Source organism: Poeciliopsis prolifica, unplaced genomic scaffold (assembly GCF_027474105.1).
Source record: "Poeciliopsis prolifica strain line A6 unplaced genomic scaffold, Auburn_PproV2 SCAFFOLD019, whole genome shotgun sequence".
Taxonomy (NCBI): Eukaryota; Metazoa; Chordata; class Actinopteri; order Cyprinodontiformes; family Poeciliidae; genus Poeciliopsis; species Poeciliopsis prolifica.
Window position 1 is genome coordinate 357,287 of NW_026562394.1, and position 25,662 is coordinate 382,948.

The following is a 25,662-nucleotide window of genomic DNA, read 5'->3' on the forward strand; positions in this document are numbered from 1 at the left end:
TGGTACTCATTTAAACTTCTTCAGAAACATTAAAACTGACTAAATAAAGACACACAGCATATGCTGTGAGAAAGTTTATTACTTTAATAAAATATTTTTTTTACATTTTTAACACATCTTCACCAAGGCTCCAAATAGGGTGGGGGATTGTTTATGATTGATTCTGCTCATGAATTTTGTAATAATGATACAGCTGATTTGCATGCATTTCACTAAGAAATGCCCTTTGAAATAAATCACATTGATTATTATTTTCAAGAGCTTTACAGTTGCAATTAAACACTACCAATTCTGGTCGAGCCAAACTATGCTCTGGAGATAAGATCAAAATTAAACTGTTTGTAAAATGTCTGAAGGAAACCTAACCCTGCACATAAAACACTCTCCCTGCTGTGAACCCTGGGGGCGGCAGCCACACTGTGAGAATGCTTTTCTATAGCAGAAACTTGAAAGCTGGTTATATATTTGTCCTTCTGTTCACACAAGAATAAATGCATCATTGCATTATATTTGTTGTACATGTCATGCAGATCAATTGAGTCCATGCTGACAGATTTTGTTTCAAAACGGAAGGCAGCTAGCGTCTCTGACACGCATTGTGGTCAGCGGAACTGCAAACCAGTGAACACTGTTGAGAAGAAATTGTTCTAAAAATAAACTAGATAAGCTTTACAAAAATAGAAGTGTGTCTGAAGCAAAAAAGAGAAAGAAAAGGTCTCACATTTTCATCTGTTCTCTCTAAAACCAGCCTCCAGACTCTGACCTGAATTATGCCTCGCTGGATCTGAAGATTGCAAAGAATCGCAAGAAAAACAGACACATGCAAGGCCAGGCACAAGGACGCCACAAGAAGCACGATCAGCTGGCAGACCTCCCGACGTCTCCCTTGAACGCCTTCTTAGAGGTGGACACAGAAGTGGAGGCTCACCTGCCACCCAGAGACACCAATGTCATGGTCTCACACAGCAGCATCTATCTCAACAGTCAACAGATAGCCAAGGAGGCAGAGGAGATGGAAAGAGAGAGAGGCATCAATATGGACAATGAGGGATGGGATGGCTTACGAGAGACCGAGGAAGGATGGAGAAGAGAATGGGATGAAGATCAAGAAAGTGAGGACAAAAAAGATAATTGTGATGGGAACATATGTATAGAGCTTTTAGAGGTAGAAAATACTCAGAGCTGCTCAGATCAAGTCGCTGACAGCTTTAGCCATGATTGTGACTAACTATATTTAAGAATTATATTACTTTTCTAAAACTTTTCAACTTGTATTCTTGAAAAATTTGAAACTATTTTCATATTTCAGAAAAAATGTAACTATCATCTTCAGTTTTCTCTACTCTTCGCAGAGTTGAGCAATTTCCTCCTTGACACAGACAATCTACCTCTTAAAGTCTCCATATTGAGCAATAGGAACATAACTATGCTTCTCTGTAATAAACTACTTTAAAAAAGAAAGAGGAAATTCTGCGTGACATTTAGAGGTCAAGAACCATGTGGAAAGTGTAGATTGTTGTGAAACGCAGGGAAAAGATTGAATCATCACAGGACACAGAGGAACTTTCACTCCTTTGATGTCTCTTATTCGTCCATCAGCAGATGTCTCATAAAAAAGTATAAAGGCAGAAAAAAAAGCATTTCTGTTTTCCATCGTGTGGGCGATTGTAGTTTGAATAACTGCACTTTCCTGTTCCACGGGCAAACTGACTTATAAATTACTATAAAACATTAAGCTAACAGTATAGAAATTGGAAGCAAACAAATAACAACGACAATAATTAAAAGCAGTTTGCTTTTTTATCTTCCCCATGGGGAGAATTGTCACACTGTTTAAACTGCAGTAGTTAGAGAGAAGAGTATGACACAACTGCAAACCTACCAGCACATGTTGATCTACCTAAACTGACAGGCCTTGCAAAAATTATCACGAATCCAAGAAACCTCCAAGAGACTTAAGAGTTTTATATTTTAAAACTGTCATTTTTTTGTTCAACTAATAATTGTTTTATTATGTGTTAGCCTATCACATAAAATTACTTAAAAATGATTGTTTTTCTTGAAATTTGTGCAAAATGTAAAAGTTTAAGATCTGTAAATACTTTTCCAATTCTCTGTAAATTCAGCTTCTAAGAAGTGTCTTATGAGCAACATTTTTGCTAAATATGAAGGCCCACATGTACTACCAGAAAAAACGACGGTCACCATTGCTATAAATTCCGTCAAAGTTTCAGTCGTTACATGACATTGCTCCTCGGAAACCCTGAGGCACTGGATTAATCCAAGCTTTCTTTGGTTGAGCTACAGATTTAAAGTTTCTCGCGACAGCAGATGATTGCACGATGAAAGGTGACAGGAAAATCCTTTCAAGTCATTTCCTCTTTTTACAAAAAAACAAAAGTAAGTGTCAGAAAAGTGAGCCACTGACGCTTGACAGTGACTGCTTAATGTGCGCAGATGCTCCTCTGACGAGACTTGAAACAGTAATTTATTATAATGAACAGCAGCAGCAAATGTCAGAATTACATTTTTATTCCACTGTGTTGCACAAATTGAGAAATAAATGTTACTTCATTCTTTATAGGAAGGATATCCAATCAGTAGTTTTCAAAAAATGTAATTATTTGTCCAAGATAAATGATTGTTTTTGGTGAGTTTAATATTGTAATATTGTTTAATAATACTGAGCGATTTTCAAAAGTTATTCATTGTACACAATTTTGTCATGTTGTTGTTGATCAAAAGATCAGTTAAGCAATTATACCACATTTTTTTAGCCAGTCTAATGATTTCTAGTGATAAACCACTCCACTGTAATGTTAATTTATTATTGTCTTGCTTGTGCCTCTGTGTCATTGAATTGTTTCTTTTTAAATTACTCTTATTACTTTGTTGCATGGCAGCAAAAATGAGTCATAATATTTCACAAAAAAGTTCCCAGTTGATTGTAAATTTAGACACCATCCAATTTTTATTGGTGAGGTAATCCTTTAGTTGTTTCTTGATGTATGTAGCAGCAGCAAGGTTATATATGGATGACTAGTCATGATTGACACCATTAGCATATCTTTAAAACTGCTGCTTTTTTAATAAATGAGAAGACATTTAATCAATTTCATTTAAATTACAGACATGTTATGCAACCAGGACCCAAATTCTTTGTGACTACCGGTATATGCCAGATTTATATCATATGCTCTATATAAGTGCGCTTGTCAGTAACACACACGTTTAAACGCCGATCAAAGAAGCAAAGTGCCCAATATGCAGCCTTTGGAAGAATTTTTATGAGACAGCAGTCCACATTTATCTCACCTGACTGATTATGGTGAGTTACAGTTATAGTGAAATATTCAATTATCAAAAAAAGAAAAAGATGCTGACAAATTAAAGTAGTCTTAAAGTGGAAGACTTAAACAGGGGGTAATATGTATTTTCCTAGCACATGCCGTCATTTTGTACCACAATCAAATAATTATTTTACATTCAGGTGATATGAAAAGTCTGTATATTTATCAAAAGCAACTTTATGGAAATCAACATTAAAACCCAAGTCTTTTGCAAGCCAGTAAGAATGAGGGGCACAAAGTATCATTGGATGTCAGTGTGGAAGCTGTGTCAGTTGCATTTTGCACTTACAAAACGGTTGAGTAATGACTTAAATAATACTGGCTTGTGAAAGTCTTCCACGAGGAAAATGCTAAAAAACAAGTTGCATAAAAAGGTTCTTAATTGTTAACACCCAGTTTCTCCACCACATGTTTTCATGCTTCTATGGAGCTGCCATTGGAATTCACACACATAAAATCAAGCATGACTACTTTTACCTATTGATCTTTGATTTGACAAAAAAACCGGGATGTTTACTACCTTAGCAATGGTTGTTGACGTCGATGACAGTTTCATTCAACTGGTCATGAGATTGTCAGAGGACTTGATGCATTTCTTGAATTACTCCAAATTTTCCCCGCCATGGTTATGTGTTTGCATTTTTTCGTAAATTTCCGATATTATAGTAAATATATTGTTTGTAATTATGAGTATTCTATGTTGTTCATGTATGTTCTCTTTTTGCAATAAAAAAAAAAGTAAATATGTTGCCAAGTTGTTTTCATGATACAAACGCGGGTCCCAATGGCGAACGCTGATTGGTCAGTTGCTGACAAACCCCCATAGAATGATTGGCAGGTAGTAATTGCTTGTTGCCGCTGAATTAGGGCTGTATAATTTGATTTAATGAGTCCATATCAGTGATCATTTTTGAGCAAAGGGGCCTCGACATTTACTTCTGTTATTCTCTCAGCTGGAAACATGGGAGGATTGTGGTTTCTCCTTAAAGCGATTGAAGCAGTAGGAGGTCTGCTGAATTTTATTTTACTGTCCAGATAATTTTTGAATATGTAACGCTGTATCTTTGTCTAAAACAAATATTTATTTCATAAATTTTAATTCATACTAATTTATTCTATTAGTGGAAATTTAGCTTTAAGCAACTTTTAAATAGCAAGTTTTCAAACTACTAGCCAGGTGCAGGGACACAGGTAATTCAAAAGATGTGTCATTTCTAGGTTTAATGAAGAAAAAAATGCAATAAGAAAATTAATTAATTATCTGATAAAACTGATTAACTCATTAATACAGTGCTCACCTTTAATTGAAATTGAGCACAGTCCGCTAAAGATGATTTAAAGTAGTATTTGATAAGTATAAACATAAGACAAATAAAATAAGATGGGCTGAAAAGAAAAACTACTAAAAGCACTTATTAATGTCTCATTAAAGTTTTTCAAATACCGATTACTGGTGAAGTGATACATGAAGACATTATGGATATATGTAAAAAAAAGGATAAAAACTTTCAAAAAACCATAGACTGGACCGTTTTGCTGTGACACCAACCTTTTTTATTTATTTATTTTTTATTTGTGCAAACAGCCGCAGAGTGAAACCTCTTCACAAGCAGAGGCGATCTTTGCTCCAAACATGGCCGCTCGCATGTGAATGTCATGCCACTAAAATCCTTCATGTGCATGAGTTCATTTCATGTGTAATTGGCTGGAGTGGAGGTTTAAACGTAAAACTGGTCTTACGGAGTTTTTACTTTATCCATTAAAGTTAGTCACGCATTGGTAAGTCCAGAATTGCCTCGGATCCGGAGATCGAGAGACCAGCTTACTGAACACATTAGCAAACCAGTGGCTCGCCACCCGGTCAATTGAGATGGATTCTGACCAGCAGCTGAGAAACGTAAGTGGATTTTCCTCTCGCCGATTTGTAAATAGAGATGTGGACGGTGATTCTGAATGACTGCGTTTCTTCCAGCTGCGGGATTTCCTCTTGGTTTACAACCGCATGACTGAAATCTGCTTCCAGCGCTGCACAAGTAACTTCAACTACAGGAACCTCACAATGGACGAGGTACTGGGAGCAGATACAATCACAACCCCGTTATTTAAATACAGTGATACATGCTATGTTTGTAACATGTATCATCTTGTTACAAACGTAGAGCTGATATGTATTGATGTATAGTACTTATATTACAGGTGATGTGATTAATAGATAATCAGACATAGAGAACATGTCTGTACTGTAATATTTTGTTCTGATTAACATTCCTACTATCTGTCAAGGAGCGCTGTGTGGACAACTGTGCTGGGAAGCTGATTCGCACAAACCACCGCTTGATGGGCACGTATGTGCAGCTGATGCCTCGGATGGTGCAGCGAAGAATGGAGGAGATGGAGAGCAAGGCTGCAGAGTATGCAAAGGCAGCCGAGGCTGCAGCTACACCTGGAACCATTGGGGCTGGAGCCGAAGCCGCACCATCAATTCAGACATCTATAAGTTCATCCCCACCTACTCAGATAACCTCATCAGTGACTGAAGTAGCACCAGAAGTCCATGACTCAACCTTAAAACCAGCAGCATTAGAAATTCCAGCAGGAATAGGATTATCAGCTAGCGCACCACTTACACCCAGGACTGATGGTGTAAATGTCTCAGAGCTTAAAGAAACTGGCTTAGGATTTCCTCAGCCTGCTTTATCTGGAATCCAGAATGACTTTGGCAGCCCTAAAGCATCACCATGACCAGAAAATGGACCAAAAGGCAGATCCTACAGGGTCTAAATCATGAGGCCTGACAGGCCAAGAGAGTCAATAATCAAAGAAGTCTTACCGGTCAAACTGAAATCTCTGTCCTCAAGATCCAGGAAAAAAAATCTTTGAAATGACGAGGATCCCAACAGTTGTTGATTATTTTGACAGAGTTCTATTCTCTTTTTATTATTTTTATTTGTTATTATTTTTTAGATTTGTCTTGTGACTGCAGTCATACACATGTCATTTTTTATTTTTATTTTTATTTTAGATTAATAAATAAGTAAAGGATTGCTGAGGTACAGTTTCGGGAAGTGTGGGGGGCTTAAGTTGTTTTCTGATTAAAATCTAAAATCTATATGGTTATGTGCTTTACTGCTGAGGTCCCCAACCCAGGTCCTCAGACCCCACTGTCCTGTAAGTTTTAGGTGTTTCTCTGCTTCTTTACACCTGGCTTAAATAAATGGGTGATTAACAGGCTTCTGCAGTATCTGGAGCTATGCTTCAGTCATACATACATACTAGTTGATCCTATTTAACAGACAGTGCAGTAGGTTTAGTTTATTATTAAAATTAGCTTAAAAAGGTTTCTATTGAAGAAAATTATTTACATTTAATTAAGTTAACAGTTGTGAAAGGTAATGAGGTAATGTTGGTGCACTATGATGTGTCTAAAAACAGTGCAAGTTATAAAATAAATCAAAATTTTTCATGTAGCACATTACGAAATAAAGATTGTTATATATCAACATTCAGGTTTTCAGCTCTGTCAGTCATGAGAAATTAAAGTAATCTGAATTACATCTGAAGGCCATCTTGCTGGATGTTCTAACAAAGCTTCAGGTCTGACTGTCATGATTGTGAAACGAAGTCATGACCTTGGTCACATCTGCCTCCTCACATAGTTTCCGTTGTGTTGCAATCAAGATGATCTCACATAGCATTATCTACTACTCTCATCTGTTACACACTATGTCTACTGATGCTTTGATAAACTGAGCTTTTCAACAACGGCAAAGTTCAACAAGAAGTTGATAGGACTGGCTAAAAGATCATTAGTGATGCTTATAATTCTGTGGTCAACAGCAGGCAGTCGGTTGCATTCTAAAAAGCTTGAACAATTATTTCATCAATGGATATAATGGGACAAAAATGGATAAAATAAAAGGCTACTTTGTCTCCACTCTATACAATTAAGATACTACTATAAACTTGCAATTTGTCTGAACTCATAATGATCAACCCACATTTTTTGGTAGTTTTCTTCATTGATCATTACATGTCTATCACTAACCACAACCCTTATTATCTCAGATGTTTGTTAGCTGGACATTAAGGTAACTTAGAGTACACCAAATGAGTTGAATATGTTATAAAATTACACCATGACTCTTGTAAATATAATATCCTGCCACATATTGCAGTGCTCTGAGTTTGATGTATTGCAGTCTGATGATTACAACTCTACTTCCCGAATAAAAGCAAACTCTGGAGAAACACAAGGAAATATTTATATAAACTACAGCTTTTCATTGTCAAGTATTTCCCATCTTGTTATGTGATTATTTCCTGCTGATTTCTATCTTTTATGCCATTGTTATTTGCATTACATATCTACAATTTTCTGTTTACCTCTGTGTCAAAATGTTTTCTTGTCAGACAAAAAGGTGTGTAATCCGTTTTGCCCCATTATAGCCATTCACAACAGGTGATGGATGGCATATTGATAAGTATCATGATCAACACCTTTTTGAGCCTATGCCACAAAAATAAAGGCAATTACAGAGACAAAAATGTGTCGACTCTAAGATATACCTTCGTGACCAGTGATTGTTTGTGGATCACACTGCAGATGATAAGATATGCCCCCCCCAAAAAAAAACCTTGTGTACTTTAAAAGTTTTATTTCTCCTAAATTTCAAAGGCAGCCACATCGCTGCATTGCCTCCTGCAGGGGGCGTCGCCGTGTCGTTGTCCCAGGATGTGGCTGCCAGGGGGAGATCTGTAGCGCACATCAAGCGGGGCGTGGACTCAGAGCGACCAGTGGAGAGGAGACGGTGGTGGTTCTGGGGAGGGGGGAAAAAACAAGGAAAAACGAGCTCCTCAAGATCCCAACTGGTAAGACTTTCGACACTTCCTCTCATTTTACGCAGTAATGCTTCACATTTTGCTTATGCTGAAAGTTTGGTGGCGGGTTTAATTCGTTATAAAGCAACAAGGGGTTGTGATTCAGAGGGGCCAGCCCATCCGAGCCAACGTAGAAAGAAAATTCAAGGAGGAAATGTTGGAAAGTCCAACTATTTGTTGACTCCACAACACAATCATTTCTTACTCTTTCAAGAGAAGATAATAGTTCGTGGTTGGTTTACAATATAGGAATTCCGGAATTTATGACTATGAGATTGATGTGATAAACCTGCAAGTTAGGCTCAAACGATTTTCTTCTCTATTTACTTTTTTAAAACTTGTTGCTTTTCTTGAGGAGAAAAGTGCGCCTGAGGAATTCTCAAACCCTTTTACAGACTCTATGTCCCTGCTTCTTGAAGAGACTGAGAAAACAAACAGCCACTCTACAACACAAGCATGGATGACATCTTCACACAGTGTCGAGAGGGGAACTCAGTGGCTGTCCGTCTGTGGCTGGACAACACAGAGAATGACCTCAACTTAGGGTAGGTTCCTATGTCAGACCCTAATGTTTGCATTGTGCGGGATTTCTGGTCCATCTGAATGCTGAAATTCATCTGTGAAGTTAGTGCAATGACAGGTAAACACATGTCTTGCAAAAAGTGGTGGTCTTGTCATAGGATGGGCAAGTATGTACGTGCTCACAGGCACATACTTGCGTATTTTGATGTTAAAAATACACACATATCTCAATATGAGATATTACTGCTGCATTACACAACTTGCTTTGGTTTTTTTACTTTTATTTATTTATTTTTTACTGATGATGTTTCTAAACGCAACCCATCTGCACAAACAAAACTTTAACTTTCTGATTAAAGCTGAACAATATGAGAAAAATCATTAAATTTGTGATAACATCAGTGACAATATTTCCACATTTTATGTTTTTTATCTGTCATTCTTTCTCCCTTTTTGAACTTCAGCATCTCTGGCACTTCCATCTATATTAAATGCAGTTTGACTAAAGCACTCTCACTGAAAATATTGCTGGCTCAAAGTGTGAGTTTATAACACCTGGAATAGGCAAATCCAGAAACACCAGGATTTTGTTGTGGCTAACAACTTGCAGCAATACAAAATAATAATAATTTTATTATGATTTTAGTCATTAAAACTACGTGAATGTGCTCCCCATGTTATTTTTTTCCCCCCACAGGCCACTGGTTTGAAAAGTATAAACCAACAACTGCTGACAAATAACTTTTTTATTAACCGCTTTTGCTGCCTTTTTGTGACTGTGGAGACATATTTGAAATTAAAATTGTGATTGCTCAGAGAGCTTCGACTTGCATTGCTGCTTAGACTTTATGAAGAGTTGAATGGCTGAGAAGTTTCTTTGCTTACTAAAGGGGAATCTAAAATCCTTGTTTATGGCCCCAACAAATTGGTTGTGCTCATAAATTGTTATCATAGCCCTGTTTATGGGGGTATATATTGGCAATTCTAATTTGTTGAATAATATAGTACATAAAACAGTGCAAAGCAGTACAATTGTAGGAATTAAAAGTCCCAACTTTTTTATTCTGAATTGTTCAATTCTAAAACTCTTTCCTCTTTTCAAATTCTCTTCATCAGAAGGAGTAAGAAAACTTCTTAAATAAAGACCCTGGTTATCTCATTCTTGGAGCCGGCCATATATGTACAGTTTGCTGAGCTGCTGGCGAACCACGTAACAGCCAAGTCTATTTCCTCTTCTTAGCTCCATACAGGGCCAAGCCCATCGCTGACAGAACTTCTTAGGCAGCTCCCCTACAGTCACACATAAACAAATGAATAAGCAGTCATTATGATGAAGGCCTTCTTTGGCTGTTGCTCCAAGGAAGCTCAACTATGTGGCGCGGCCGCCTCTGTCCCGCTCATACAACCCAAAGAATTGAATAAAGGCTTTATGTGTTGTTGGAATAATAAGTTGGAACTGAAAGAGGTGCCCAAGAGCAGCTGGCGAAGCATTAAATAACCACTCTGCCTCTAGAACCGAGTGACACAGGAAAACAGATGAAAAAAAGGCAGACTTAGAAGGAATGCGTAGCTCAGAGGATTTTCCACTCTGTCATTCTTGCATTTTTTTTCCCTTGTTACTTTTTTTAGCCCACAGGGTAGTTTAGTCTATGAGTTGTCTGTCCATAGTGGTGCTGCATTAGGGCTGACAGAGAATTAGCCTCTCTTCTCTTTCACTTCAGTGTGAGCTGCTATTTTGTGAAGACCTCCTCGAAGTTTATTGTTAAACTAACAGCAGAGTTTGTGGCTTTGCAGGGCGTTGTGAGAAACTCCAGCAGCCGGGAGACTCTGGGTTAGTCAGTGTAATGAGCTGACCTGTTGGGCCCGCATTGGAGGTGACAGCCTGGCTCCTCGCAGACTGGAAGTGGAGGACGCACACTGTGACTGTGTGCGTCCTTGCACATGTTAGCTGGCATTCCAGCCTGTGGAGAAGTATTTATCACCGGGCCAATCATCAGATGGGAAGAGGCTGCAGGCACAGAGAGGAAGCATGTGCTTAAATCTAAATAAAGATTACTAGGAGGTGGGTGCATGAACCTGCGCCAAATAGCAAACCTCAAAGAGAGCGTTTTGTTAGCAGGACAGTCCATAAAATATACTCCACCTTTTCATTTTAGCCATATTAAGAATATTATAAGTATCAAAAATACATTCAGGAAGGCTTTTGTACTTAATTTCCCTGGCACCATCTATATATAATTAGGTTTGGGGAGCAAATACTTTTTCATATAGGGTCAGGTTAATGTAAATATTTTGTCACAGTATTTTTACAGCAGTGACATTTGAAGAACGACATATCAAAATATTAGAAAGAGCTTAGAGATACATATATTTTTGGATGTAAAGTTGTGCTTTAAAGGGCTGATTCTGGCTAGTATCTCACAACAATGCAACATATTTCATTTAAGATGAGAGCAAATGACAAACTCAGCCAATTTTTTTTTTACCTTAAAAGAAAAACAACACTTTTTTGTTCTTATTTTGGGCCACTTGCTAATACAGTACAATCACATTTGAGAGAACAGTATTTCTCGTTTTCCATGCATTAGAACTCACAATGCTACTTCTGTCTTCTTCCACATCATTAGTAAATATTTAATGTGAACATGCCACAACATTGCCTTTGCTTTGTGAGACGTCTTGTCAAAAAAGTTACCTTTTTGAGGCTTTCTTTGTACTTGTCTGTTTTTTCTGCTAGATGTTGATCTGTTTAAGTTCTGCCAGAGTATTGCTCTGCTTTTTAAAAGGAGACAGTCAAATTTAGTCCTATTATTTTTAAAATTATTACATTGTTTACACTGGTGAGGTGAGGTGAACCTTGATGAATTTTTCTTTTCATTATGATAGACTGGAATGATCATATATGTCTGTCTGAAAGTGTTATTTTCCCTCTTGCAAAAATTCAGAACTTCTTATTACTTTATTTGAGAAAGCATTTACCTTTCATATCCCTAATTTATTTTAAAAATTAGCTGTTTCTACTGCAGCTTATAATTCATTTGGAATTGTTACTACCTGAATGGAGACTCTACATACTGCAGTCAAGCGTTTCACTTGCGTCTCTTTCTGTTTGGATGTTTTGATGACCAAATAAATGCAAGATCCCGGCTCCATTTCCTCTCATATTTTTTATTTGTCTTATGTGTTAGAGACGACCATGGCTTCAGCCCCCTCCACTGGGCATGCAGGGAAGGGAGAAGCGGCGTTGTTGACATGCTCATCATGAGAGGGGCTCGAATCAATGTGATGAACCGTGGAGATGACACACCTTTACATCTGGCTGCAAGCCACGGACACAGGGACATTGTGGCTAAGGTTTGTTTTCTTAGACAGTTTATATGCTCATATGCTCTCTCTCTCTTCATGTGTTTTTGTTGCTCTGTTTTATGATGACAGCTGATTCAGTGCAAAGCGGACCCCAATACAGTCAACGAGCACGGGAACACCCCGCTGCACTACGCCTGCTTCTGGGGCCACGATGAAGTTGCAGAGGTGCTTCACTGTACACCAACACACACTTTTCACATCCCTTTTTGGATTCCATCTGCTGGTGAAAAACTGCCCTCTTCTGGGCAGAAACTGCTACTGCAGAAAGACCTGTTTCCTCTATCAATACATTCTTAATTTTGTTCTAATTCTCACGTTGTATCTCTTTTTAGGACTTGGTAACCCATGGTGCCCAGGTGTGTGTATGTAACAGGTATGGGCAGACACCTCTGGATAAGGCCAAGCCTCACCTAAAACAGCTACTGCAAGGTTGGATTTTTTTTTTAATTATAGACTTTTAAACATTGCAGCAGATTTTCAGTAGGATAAAGAAACTTTTATCAATCAGTCAATCAATCAATTAAATTTATTTATATAGTACTTTTCAGCAGCAAGGCATTTCAAAGTGCTTTACATCATAACAAAAACAAAGGCAAATTAAGAACATTACTCTTATATTTTAAATGTTTTACTTTTAGAAAAGGCAGAGAAAATGGGCCAGAACATGGCCAAAATCCCATACAAGGAAACGTTCTGGAAGGGTACAATGAGAACGCGACCTCGTGAGTAGGATTTCCCGAATAAAATAAGATCAAAATATGATGTGAAATTAGGATTCATGCGTTTTTATTCATGTTTTTCATCTCACAGGTAATGGCACCCTCAATAAGCAAGCCGGTATTGATTTTAAGCAGCTCTCACTCCTGGCAAAGATCAATGAGAACCAGTCGGGAGAGGTCAGCTGCTTCTATTGCTGATTGACAGTATTTTTTTATTTTCATATTTTAGCTCCTCCAGCTGATCACTGAAGTGTGTGCTCTTCTTTTAGTTGTGGCAGGGCCGGTGGCAAGGGGATGAGATTGTGGTGAAGGTGCTGCATGTGAGAGACTGGACCACTAGGAAGAGCAGAGACTTTAACGAGGAGCATCCCAAACTCAGGTTATTTATTGTAAAACTAGACTGTTGGTATTTTTTATCAGCTAAATTTATGGCCACGAGTTTACAAACACCATCCACTCATTTTCAATTAATTTAGGAATTTTAATTATTTGCTTGAACAGTTGCAAACAACAAAAACAAAACAACTTTTTTTAAATGGTTGCACAGGTGTAAATTTGTTGTGGGTTTTCTCTATTTCACATATGGCCAGAATTATACATGCAGATTCAAATATATAGCAGAGAAACTACACAAACCAATCAACCTGGGTTTGTTCACTCTTCTTGGGAGAATTGGTAAGCGTATATTTTAAACTTAAACTACAAAAAAGTTAAGAAGTTATATGGTCAAATGAGACAAAGTTTCAAAGAAGTTTTGATTGAGAGTCAAGATAACGGTTTCAAACCTAAGAATGCTTCTCCAACTGTCAAGGACAATGGTGGTAATATGATGCTATGGTGCTTTCTTATCTCATTGAATGGAATAAGAAAGAAGGAAGACTTCATCAAATTCTCAAATATCACATGAAATCAACAATTAGATAATCAAAACCTCAGCAAGGTTGGATATTCTAGTTGGACAGTAAACCCCAAACACACATCTAGATTGATTTTGGAATGGATAAAGCAGGACGACATTGAATCTTTGGAAACTGTAAGGACGAGGCATAAAAGGAAGATATATGACACTGCATGACATTTAACCAGTTTGGATAAATATTTGCATTTGAACAATAAAGCTTGTGTACAAAATCTAGTTTCCAAAAATAATTGAACTTGTCTGTTTTGCAATTATACCACTTTGTAAGAACGAAATCAGTAATAGAAGACAATTTAGTTGATACTCATGGTGAATAATGAATGAATGTAAATATATGAAAGGAAAATTATGGAAAAATGTGGAGGGAGTGAACATTTGAACTCACAATCATTTTTATGTAAAAACTATTTTATTTGGAGTCAGTGATTGACGTTTGTTTGTGCAACAAAAAAAGGTTAAACGCACATCTTTGACACTTTCTTTGACCTCACTAATTGTGATGTTTTTTGGGGGGGGTTGTCCATTTTTTGCATGGATTTATTATTATGACATTTAAACAAAAATTTAACTTTAGTGTGCTGACACTAAACCATTCTGACTAAGCTTGCCCAACCCCAAAGCACGTCTATAAACCATATTCTTAGTTGTTTGTGCAGCTTGCATGCATCTGAGAGTGAAACAACACTGCATTCAATTAGCAATGCATAACATAAAACGCATATTTAACTTTTTTACCATCTGGACTGCGTTTAATCAGTGTTTCCCATCTTTGAGACCCATTAGGCTGTAAGAAAAAACAAAAAAAGAAAGAAGTCTTTAAACTAACCAAGTCAAAGAAACCCCATTGGAGAGTCTGAGTAGCACAGCTATGTTCTTACTTTAATGTGAGCTTCAGTTATTTTGCTTTCTTTTGAGAACTTATGTTTAAATAAAAGTACTTTGGCTTAACTTGGGTAGATTTTGCAAAAATGAAAGAGTTTCTTTTAATGAAGTGTAAAACTTAACTTAAAAGGACTCCAGATCATACAAGTGTACTGTTTTAACATATTTTTTGACAGTTTTGTTCTTATTTTCTTGAGTGAAGTATAATTTTATGTTAACACAGCAGCTGTTTGTTTCTCTTTTTACCATTACAGAATCTTTTCTCATCCAAATATTCTGCCTGTCCTTGGGGCATGTCAGTCCCCTCCCTCTCCTCATCCGATCATCATCGCCCACTACATGCCATACGGATCTCTGTACACCATCCTCCATCAGGGCACAAGTAAGTAATTTGTTTGACGTGCAAGTACAAAAAAGAAAATTTGCTCTCTTAATTTTCTCAGGTTATAAAACCTCTGCTTAGAATAGCTGTAACTCACTGTGCAACAGTCCAAACAAAAATATGTTCTTACACTTAAAAAAAATATCAATTCTTCAAGGTGTTTATGTATTTTAATAGTAAACATAAACATATAAAAGCAAAACAAGATTGTTCATAAAGTGAAACTAGACAGTCATGTGGAAGACTGATGACTTGAGTGGTGTCTGGTAAGGTAAGCCACAAAAAGTCAGTGCTAACAAAGCTGTCTGCTCACAGGGTGCTCTGTTCATGCACATTTAAAAAACGTTGAGTGGAAGGCAAATCTGTGGTAGAAAAAAAGTGCACAAACAATAACCCTCCATTCCAATCTGGGTGAGCGCTTCAAGAGCCAGCACACACAAATATTCTGGGTACAGGCTATTCCTCATCTGGGGTACCAACAGGTATACAATTATCAGATGGTACTCACAACCATCACTGCACCTGACCCACATGAACACAACCATACCTCCAACACGCATCCCCAAATCAGCAGAAGCCTAACTTCCACAAACACAGGGCACATGAGCATGATGCCCTTGCCACACAGAAACAGTGTACTTAATCAACACAAGGCCCAACATGCACAATGCCACATACACACTTACATGCCTGCATAGCCTATGTTTTTGTAGAAATAATACAGACAGGAAAGAAAAGCCTACCCACTGGAGGAGGACGATGGAAATTCCCAGTGAAATGACATTTGTTTCATTTCCACAGTTTTTTATTTTTCCGCAAACGTTTTTACTAGACTTAACTGTTTAAAAATCGGCTTACTCATTTTTTGCTAGCCTCACTGCACAGTTACATTTAGCTTACAGAAAGATCACCAAACCACCAAATAAACAAACGTAAACTAACAAAAAAAATTTCAGGTAAAAGGGGGAAATAATAAAAAGTCAAATAACAATTTATACATATTTTTATACTCAAAGGAAAGCCCAGGTACTCACAGTACAACTGCAGATGCTATTGTTCCTCATGTCAATTTGGGATCCCATATCAAACATACAAATATAAACCTATTTGCATACACATTACTGACATCCATGACATTTGAATGTCAATTTTATTGTTAGTTACTTAGTTTGTTGTTTCACATTTTGTTCCTCGCCTTGTCTTCAACAGCTCTGGTGGTTGACCAAAGCCAAGCGGTCAAGTTTGCCTTGGACATTGCGAGTGGGATGGCATTCCTCCACACCTTAGAGCCGATGGTTTCACGGCTTTACCTCAATAGTAAGCATATCATGGTAAGGTACCTCTGGTATGTCACGTTACACAATCATTGCTACTTCAGGTTAGAATGTTTGAAAAGCCTTATAACCAGTTAATAACTGGCCACAGGCTTATTTGAGCAATTTCTATGAAAGTAATAGAAATTGAAAAGAATGCTAATGAACTTTTAATCAGTTTTTAAACAATAATTTTTCTTGGTAAAAATATGACATGACCCTAAAAACAGTCAACAGCTGATTTCCTACTGCATCTCTGATGTTTATCTTAATAAGTCAGGAAATGGTTTACAGAAAGACTACTCACCTAAACTTACTTATATCTTCAGTTACAATATTAATCAGCAACAACTGAAACTGAAATACAAGATTATTATATTTATTTTGTAAAGAACAGTGTGGGAGGTGAGGAAACATTAAATATCCAAAACTTTCTATTGGACAGCTGAAATAAAAAAGGGGCATTTTGGGATCAGCAGCTGTGCATAAAAAGCATTATTGTACACATTAAATGCTATAATTTAATGCGGGCAAAATTACACATTAAATCAGTCATTTAAATTAGTGGTAGGCACAGTGTATAAGCAAACTGGGAAAATTCTTGTTTTGTTTGGCACTTTTATGTATGATGAGTCTTTACCCATTGTGTTTAATTTACAGATTGATGAGGATATGACAGCCAGAATAAGCATGGCAGATGCTAAATTCTCCTTCCAGTGTCCTGGGCGCATGTACTCACCAGCCTGGATGGCCCCTGAAGGTATTTGCGCCTCGCATTGGACCTTCCTTTTCCATTAATTTTTCTCATATTCTCCTTCTTAACGCTTTTAGCACTGCAGAAAAAGCCAGAAGACATCAACAGAAGATCTGCTGACATGTGGAGCTTCGCAGTGTTACTATGGGAGCTGGTTACCAGAGAGGTTCCCTTTGCTGATCTCTCAAACATGGAGATAGGGATGAAGGTAGCAACACACCAAATGCTCAAACTATATATTTCAGAGTGCACTGCAAAATTATTCACGTCCTCTGAAATATTAATTTTTCTACCTCACAGGAACAACAAACGTCCTTGTTTTTCAATGAGACATTTATACAAACACAAACTAGAGCATAATTGTGAAGTTGAAAAAATTATACATTGTCTTTAAAATATTTTTTTATCTGTAGAAAGTGTTCGGTGTTGTATCAGTTGTATTGGAAGTGTCTGAATCAATATTGGTGTCTGAATCAATATTGGCTTCTTAGCGAATTGCCCCGTACTTAGCTTTAGCCAACTTTCAAGAAACTCTGACTATTATTGCTGAAGAAAAACATCCAACACCTTGATTCTGCCACTCTGAATTTGGTTCTGGGGATTGTTCTGCCACACTTAGTGTAACAAGATGTAAAAAATGTTGTGACAATTGTGAAATATTTTTCCAAAGCACTGTACATGACACAACGGCACATAATTTTCCTCCCACTGCTCAGATCGCTCTGGAGGGACTCCGGCCAACCATTCCACCAGGCATCTCTCCTCACATCTGCAAGCTGATGAGGCTCTGCATGAACGAAGATCCAGCCAAGAGGCCCAAGTTTGACATGATTGTTCCCATTTTGGAAAAGATGCAAGACAAGTGAATATCTTAGAGTCAATGTGTCCAAGACTCTTGTTTTATTACCCAACCACTCTTTAGCTTCACTCCAGTCATGTATCTGCTACGCCACTGTAAATAAAGCCACAAACCACTGCAGCTGCACGTATTTTAAACATGCAATGCTTGTTTTATGCAAGTTAATTTGAAGTTTATGTGTTACTTTGCCTGTGTTGTTCTTATATAATCACTCAAATGTTCTTGTTGGAATGTTCAAAATTGTATCTGCAGTGTGAATTACATTTCAGTGATTCACAAGACAGAAGCTGATCCAAAGAAATGTGTATAGAATTATAGCTTTTTGTACACGCCTGCTATAGCAGATGAAATAAAATTTTATATTTATGACAAAGACTTCTAATGTATTATCTTTGTGAAGCACATAAATTATTTCTCATCTGCTGTAAATTTTGCAATGGCCTTTTGTTGTTAGATTTCATTACATTTGAGGAAATGATTATTTGACCCATGGTGTCATTTTACAAAATTGGCAAATTTAGCAAAGGAAAACACCAATCTATATCGTTCTCTTAAATAGATTGTATGCAGTTTTTCTGGTCTTTTAAAGTTTTTTACCTTAGATTTTGAATTTGATTAACTGATGAGTGTCAAAAGCAAACAAGCTTTGTATGTTTGGAATGTTCTTTTGAAATAGTAGGAACAATTTATTGATCTGCAAGATCAATAGTCACATTGAATCAATCAATAACATGGTTTCACAATGTTAAAACGCCCAGTAAAGAAATTCCTCATATCTTCCATGTAGTTACACTTTACTGGGACCAAAGCTGGTATTCTTATCTAAAATGTAGGTAACGATAGGTGTGCGGTTTGATACGGGATCCCACATTTGTGCAGCTTTCTGATGTGCAGTTTGGTGTAGCGAGAGAATTAGAACAGATTAGAATAACTGCATGTATTCTGCAAAATAAAAAGATATATATCCCCATGTCACCAAGGGAGTTCGGTAGCATTATTTTGCATCACATTTTTCCCTGCTGTTTGATAAATTAGGAAGAGAAGGAAAAACAAATGACACGTGACCTATCAGCTGACGACGTGACGGTCACGTGACAGCGGGCAGTCCCAGCCGGGAGGATACTCTCAGCTGCGCATCTGAACAAGCAGAGCTGCTTCCAGCTCAGCATGTCAAGAAGACTCGTGTGACCTGGTTTCAGTTGACTTCTCCGGGGAAGTGGAACTGGAACTTGGAGTTGCTTTTGTTCACCACAGCTGGAGTTCCCTGGAGAAGATAGCGGTACTTTTACTCTTTTTAGAGGTACAGTATGAGCAGTAGAGTTAGCTGTTAGCTGGCGTGATGTTTTACGGGTTCACATTTTTTTGTTTGCGGGTGTGAATGACTCATATTTCATGAACAAGTTTGAATGTCAGACTGGTGTCATTTCCTTGAAGCAGCAAGGTTTACCTTCTGCATTTGCTTCTTGCAGCACAGACACGCTGCAGTCAGAACAATGAGGCTCCCTTCACGACGCCCCTTCCTGGCTCTGATGACCTGTACTTTGCTCCTTATGTCGCCGCTGTTCGGGTCCTGTCATCCAGCTCAGCATCCAGCTCAGACCAGGACCGTGTTGGTGGAACAGTTCGAAACCCAAGGACTCGGCTTCTCCTGGACAAACCTCACCTGTCCCGTTTGCAAAACGATCTTCACCATTGTTGACATCGCACTTCTGGTAAACCTTTTGCCCCTTACTCAAAAGTAGAGTAGAAAATCTATATCTGTTATCGTGACACTGAACACTGCAAACAAGTTGCTTTTCTTGCAACACAGAACAACCGAGTTTGAAAAGAGGAACAACATTGCAATAATATATCTGGTACAACCTAACATTTGCAACATATTAGGGTATGATATTATTTAGTTATTAAATTGTGGTAAAAATGAAATATATTTAACTAGGTGAACTCTTTTCTTATTGGCAGAATGCTACAGATGACAATAGACCCACAGAATCAATCAATCAATAAAATTTTATTTGTATAGCACATTTCAACAGCAAGGCATTTCAAAGTGCTTTACATCATATCAAACACAAAAACACAAAGTCATCAATTGGGGGGTTCTTGCCTTTGCATCCACAAAAGGTTTACTGGTTACACTCGTACTGTATTATATGGAACAAAAATATGCTTGAAGGAAGTTAAAATCTCTTTAAACTGATAATACCCAGCAAAGATTGTGATGGCTAAACAAATGCAACTTTCGGTGGTCTATTTAGCAAGAAAAGTCTTCGTTAACTTATAAGTACTAAGTTAATCATATTTATGTGAATAAATGGCTCATTAAACAATCATATTTGAATTTGAATTAAATACATTCTGCTGCTTGTGTCTGAGCTGGTTCCTGCTTCCACTTCATCCCTGTTAACACTTCTGCTTGTTTAAACAACTGGTGATCACTGTCATTTCCAAAGCTTTTCATTTGTATCTAACTGGGTTCTGATCCCTATTTAGACAATGATAGGACCCCAAAATAACAGTGATCTTCTATAGCAATGGAAGTCGTAGCTACATGTTACAGAAGCAGGATATCAATAGCGTACATAAGAAACCTTTAAATCTTAAGTTCTCAAAATGGATCAGAAATGTCCCACTGATGGGAACAAACTGATGTGTGGTCAGTTTGAAATATTTGTGCATAATATAGAAATACTGTTATGAAGTTTCCACTTATTTGATCTTTGGTGCTAATTATTAAGCGTACAAATCAATTCCAGTCATAATCACACAATATACATTGTGTGTAGACTAGATATTAGTCCACAGACACAACAACTCGCATAAAACAAGTTCACCAAGATTACGAAAGAACTTTCACTACAGTGATTTGTACACTCTAAATAACTTCCCAATAAAGTCCTGCTCCTTGCGAAACAGTTTCTGTATTTTTATTTTTAGAATGAGTTACAAAAATTGTTCAAATTCCACCATTAAACACCAATTTAACGTTCCAGATAGATGTAGAAAAACATTTTTGCTTCATTGTGTGTAGATTTTTTTAACCTTTTTAGGCTGTACTAAACATAAATTGTTGTCACTTAGCTTTTGTTCCCAGTTTTTAGAGTTTTTCTCATTTCCTTCAACAACAAGGAACTTCTAAATATATATTCTGGGGTACTTTAGTTTACCGGTAAAAGTGTAGTTTTTCCTAAGACATGCATTAGAATTTGTGATTATTAGCCCAAACCACAGAATTTCCTAAATGCAATAAAGATTTGAATAAACTCATTTAAGCTTGACTTATTTTTCAGGAAGTATTTCACATGCAACGTCTTTCTTTAATAGTCTTTTTCTGCTTTGTTGCTTCTATTAGAGCAGTGCAAACGAAGAGCTGGTGGCACATGCAGTCAGCGAGGCATGCATCCTTTTGCATCTGGCTGATGAGCAAGTGTGCCGCAACATAACTGAGCTGTTCAGAGACGACTTCATCACGGCCTTGCAGCAGTCTGTGCTGTCCCCTACCGAAGCATGTGCGGTATTGGTGGGGCCTTCATGTGGCACTTTTGACATTTACGCACCGTGGAACATCACTTTGCCAAAGGTTCCCAAGCCTCCTGTTACGCCGCTCTCACCTCCTAAACCTGGCTCTCCACAGAGTAGGGTGCTGTTTCTCACAGATATCCACTGGGACATGGTGAGTGTGTGCAGAATTTAAAAAGTCCAAGTATGATTGGTTTCAATCTTTTTGTGGTCAGTAAAGAGTTCAGTATCAGTGAAAATTAACGTACAGTTTGGAAAAGAAAAGTTTTGAGACACGTCTGCAGTTTACGTTTAAAATCTCTTTGATGACAGGAATATGAAACTGGCAGCGCTGCCGACTGCAAGAAGCCTCTCTGCTGTCGCGCAGACTCAGGTGTTCCTAAATGGAAGCGGAGAGGGGCTGGTTACTGGGGAACCTACAGCAAGTGTGACCTGCCTCTACGCACAGTGGAGAACCTCCTGGAAAATGCTGCTAAAGCTGGACCTTGGGACTGGGTCTACTGGACTGGAGACATACCAGCACACAATATCTGGTCTCAGACCAGAAACCAGCAGCTGACAGAGCTCACAGTCATCTCCAAACTCATCCACAAGTAATTTGGCATTATTTAGAGAGGGGTTAAAACTGAAATGTTTAATGCTGAGAAAATTCAACTAACTTAAAGTGCTTCCTCCATAAACCTTCATGCAACAGTTCAAGATACTATTTTCCTCACACTAGAGTCAATTTGTGAGGTTAATTTCCGCCTGGATAATGTGTTGTACTTTGGTAGATGAAGTCCAAATGAATGATGGTAAAGAATGGCTGCAAAAAACTACTTTTTTGTTGAAGAAGCTTCAGAAATGTTGCTTTAAATCTACAGATATAAATTCTTTAGTTTATGAACTTATTACTGAAACGCAATTACAAATTGCTGTGGTCACAGCCTTCTGATCTGAACTGATAAATATTCTCTTGTTTTCTACCCAGGTACCTGGGGGCCAATGTGACTGTTTACCCTGCAGTAGGAAACCATGAGAGTACACCAGTGAACAGCTTCCCTCCACCGTTCATCCACGGCAACCGATCCTCTGCCTGGCTCTATAATAAAATGGCAGAGGAAGGGCCATTGGTTTTTTTTTTTTTTTTTTTTTAAGTTTGTTTACTTTTAGTCATGATTTTTATTGTATTTAGAATGTCTGTTTGATAGTATAGAGATAAAGCTTAACAACAGATATTTTTTTTTTTTTAAACAAAGAGCAATACTGTTTGGCGTAGTAGTTTCACTGTGTCTGAATAGCACATCTGACGACATGAAGAGCAGAAGTGGTGGCAGCTCTCAGCATGCTGCTCCTTATATAATATTCTAGTACGAGTCTGAATTAAACCCTGTGTTGCTAACAGATATGGAGGGTTCTACACAGTAGAGATTCAGCCCGGGCTGAGGGTGGTCTCCCTCAACATGAACTTCTGTGCGCGAGAAAACTTCTGGCTGCTGGTGAACTCAACTGACCCTGCTAACCAGCTGCAGTGGCTGGTTCAAGTTCTGCAGGCCAGTGAGGACAGAGGAGAGAAGGTTGGTTTCGTCACTTGCTGTTAAAATATAAAGTGTGACGTGAGTGTGGTTGAAGCATACCCCTTATTGTGCCCTCTCCCCGTCCCTCCAGTCAGTAGCTTTTTGTCCTGGTCATGCAGGATGTCAGTGTTATTTTAATTGCATCTAATTACATACACTGTAGGGTGATAAACATTTTAATAGCCAGTACCGTCAGCTTATTTGCTGCTTGTGTTTAGGTTCATATCATTGGTCATATCCCACCTGGCCTGTGTCTTGGCAGCTGGAGCTGGAACTACTATCACATCGTCAACAGGTACCTGCTGTTAGAATTTCTATTGTCAGTGAAATGTAAGATGTTGTTACACCTTGGGTTTGGAGTGGTCTACTTTTTATAGAGGACATTGAAGTTCAACTGAAATAAAAAAAAATGTCAGTGACATATTGCATATTTCTAATACCAGGGGGCAATGATAATAAAATTACTACAAGCATCTGTTTCCACTTCCTCTGTTTTTACATTGTAAGACTGTCATCATGCTGTGGTTTTGAATCTGAGTGACTATTGGAGGTTCCAGAGTTTTGCTGTTTTAACAAAAATGTCTTGTTTTCAGATACGAAAGTACAATTACTGGGCAGTTTTTTGGGCATACCCATCTGGATGAGTTTCAAATGTTTTACGATGAGGAAACCATGACCCGGCCTTTAGGAGTGGCTTTCATTGCGCCCAGTGCCACCACTTATGTCAATCTTAATCCAGGTGAGTCAATGAACCAGCTGAGTGACCTAACATGATCATGAGGTGTGTTTCACTAAATCAGAGTCTCTGCATAAAACGTTCTCCAAAAAACAGCCATGATAGGGAGGTGCTATGTTATTATAGATCTCAATCTAGTATTTTTAGTAGGAATATTTAATGAAACACAAAGTTCTAAATAGCAATATTTAGGAGAATTTAACTGGCAACAGAATCTTTTTCAGATTTATGTTAAGCAATTTTAATTTTTTAAACAAGAACACAAAAGTGTGTTAGAGGAAGTTTCGAACTAATTTGTTACAGCTTACTCCATTCCATAAAGTGTGCAATGACTTATTTTTATTATGTACCAGCACTACTACTATGACAGAATGAGTTTTATTGCTGAAAATTCCAGCTTCTGTTTTTATAGTCAGGTGCACCAAGCTTAGCAGCAGAATAAGACATCAGTATGTGTATTGCTGCAATAGGATTTACTGTTACAATCAACAAGTGCAATTTCCATAAGTATCGCCATTTAATGGATAACAGTGGGCACACAGGAATCAAGGGTAAAATCAGAAGGCAGGGACATTGAGATTTGTTTTCTATGACAGAATTTGCTATGCTGAGAGCTACTTTAAGCCCAGAGGGTGTTTTTGTTTTTCACACAAAAATATAAATATTTTATTTTGTTGTGATTCTGTGGTGTTTTTTTTTTAAATAAAGGTAAACCGCATATTAAACTTCACCTTGTTTTCAGGTTACCGCATCTATTATGTTGATGGAAATTACAAAAACAGCTCTCGGCTTGTGCTTGACCATGAAACCTACATCCTTAACCTCACAGAGGCAAATCACGACCCAAAGTCACCAGAGCAGAACCCCAAATGGAACCTCCTGTACCGGGCCACTGAAGCTTACGGTCTTTCCAGTTTGTTCCCATCTGATTACAACACACTGCTGCGAACCTTTATCAACGACGACGACACTTTCCAGAAGTTCTGGTACCTCAGACATAAAGGACATGTGTCAGAGTCCTGCAGAGAGGCATGCAAAACCACAATGCTCTGCTTTTTGCGAAGTGGACGCTCCGACGAGCTGGACGAGTGTGACCATCTCAATGGTTTTGCAGGAAACTTGGCTCGGGCTGCAAGAAAAACTCTTTGTTGACCTTATGGAAGCTATTTTTAGACTAAATCAGGAGCGGATAGCAATATGACCAAATATGAGCCAAAATCATCGTTTTAGCTGTTCAAATGAAGTGGGTCCCTTTTAGCAGGGAATGGGTAAACATGCTAATTAATTTGCTGCTTTACAGGTGCTTTAATTCTCTTTTACATGTCTTCCTATTTTTCTTTTCAGAGTGTGAGATGCAGCTGAGAAAGCCTGTATACAAACTGAGGATGGGACATTTTAGCAGTATTAGCATTACCTAAGACTTAAGGATTGTAAAAAGGCTTTTAAGTCTGACACTGGCAAATACAGATTAAACATTTTATAATTTTGACTGTTTTATGTTACAAAGCCAGCCATAATTTTATTTTGTTTTCCTTAGCTTGCACTTTATTTGATTAGAAAAACTTCTAATGAATCAATGCTGGGACATGTATTCTTCTCAGAACTTGCTTGATGTGAGAATATGTAGCAATTATACAATTTGAAAATCAAGTGAAAAAAAATTGTCTACATGACTGCAAAAATAAATCATTGTTCTAAAGTTTGTGTTGACAATGCAATACCTCCATATTTACTTCAAAGGGTCAAACATAATGATTATTTTAATCACAGGTGCATCCAGCGCTAATCAGAAAAATCATCTAAATGGAAGATCTGGGCATTTGGAAGATTATAGCAAACACTTTAGTGTTGAATGCATCAACTTTTTCTCTTCACAGCCTTCTCCAAAATTACATGTTTTAGGGGGT

At 37.7% G+C, this 25,662-nt stretch overlaps 3 protein-coding genes across 3 annotated transcripts; all 3 read left to right on the forward strand.

Annotated features, from left to right (window-relative positions):
• Window positions 1-4,976: 4,976 nt before the first annotated feature.
• Window positions 4,977-7,880, forward strand: timm10b (translocase of inner mitochondrial membrane 10 homolog B (yeast)). Its single transcript, XM_055043322.1, has 3 exons — window positions 4,977-5,247; window positions 5,323-5,418; window positions 5,634-7,880. Exons 1-3 carry the CDS (start codon window positions 5,221-5,223, stop codon window positions 6,090-6,092), a joined length of 582 nt encoding a protein of 193 aa, XP_054899297.1. The 5' UTR covers window positions 4,977-5,220; the 3' UTR covers window positions 6,093-7,880.
• Window positions 7,881-8,131: 251 nt separating this feature from the next.
• On the forward strand, window positions 8,132-18,319 carry ilk (integrin-linked kinase). The gene is made up of 13 exons (XM_055043512.1): window positions 8,132-8,219; window positions 8,624-8,773; window positions 11,939-12,104; window positions 12,186-12,281; window positions 12,449-12,545; window positions 12,755-12,838; window positions 12,927-13,012; window positions 13,105-13,214; window positions 14,891-15,018; window positions 16,228-16,349; window positions 16,992-17,091; window positions 17,163-17,293; window positions 17,802-18,319. The coding sequence occupies exons 2-13, from the start codon at window positions 8,685-8,687 to the stop codon at window positions 17,949-17,951; spliced, it is 1,359 nt and encodes a 452-aa protein (XP_054899487.1). The 5' UTR covers window positions 8,132-8,219; window positions 8,624-8,684; the 3' UTR covers window positions 17,952-18,319.
• Window positions 18,320-19,060: 741 nt separating this feature from the next.
• Window positions 19,061-25,457, forward strand: smpd1 (sphingomyelin phosphodiesterase 1). The gene is given in 9 exon segments (XM_055043521.1): window positions 19,061-19,244; window positions 19,414-19,656; window positions 21,297-21,617; window positions 21,776-22,056; window positions 22,434-22,575; window positions 22,771-23,019; window positions 23,238-23,314; window positions 23,613-23,758; window positions 24,498-25,457. Coding segments are annotated over 8 exon segments (1,845 nt in total). The 5' UTR covers window positions 19,061-19,244; window positions 19,414-19,437; the 3' UTR covers window positions 24,908-25,457.
• The last annotated feature ends 205 nt before the right edge of the window (window positions 25,458-25,662 follow it).

Bases quoted from the DNA above. Each gene is read 5' to 3' on its own strand.
- timm10b (XM_055043322.1), top strand. From the start codon at position 5,221: ATGGATTCTGACCAGCAGCTGAGAAAC. The intron at 5,248-5,322 runs GTAAGTGGATTT...CGTTTCTTCCAG, and splicing joins CTGACCAGCAGCTGAGAAAC to CTGCGGGATTTCCTCTTGGT. The intron at 5,419-5,633 runs GTACTGGGAGCA...CTATCTGTCAAG, and splicing joins GGAACCTCACAATGGACGAG to GAGCGCTGTGTGGACAACTG.
- ilk (XM_055043512.1), top strand. From the start codon at position 8,685: ATGGATGACATCTTCACACAGTGTCGAGAGGGGAACTCAGTGGCTGTC. The intron at 12,282-12,448 runs GTGCTTCACTGT...ATCTCTTTTTAG, and splicing joins GCCACGATGAAGTTGCAGAG to GACTTGGTAACCCATGGTGC. The intron at 13,013-13,104 runs GTCAGCTGCTTC...CTCTTCTTTTAG, and splicing joins ATGAGAACCAGTCGGGAGAG to TTGTGGCAGGGCCGGTGGCA.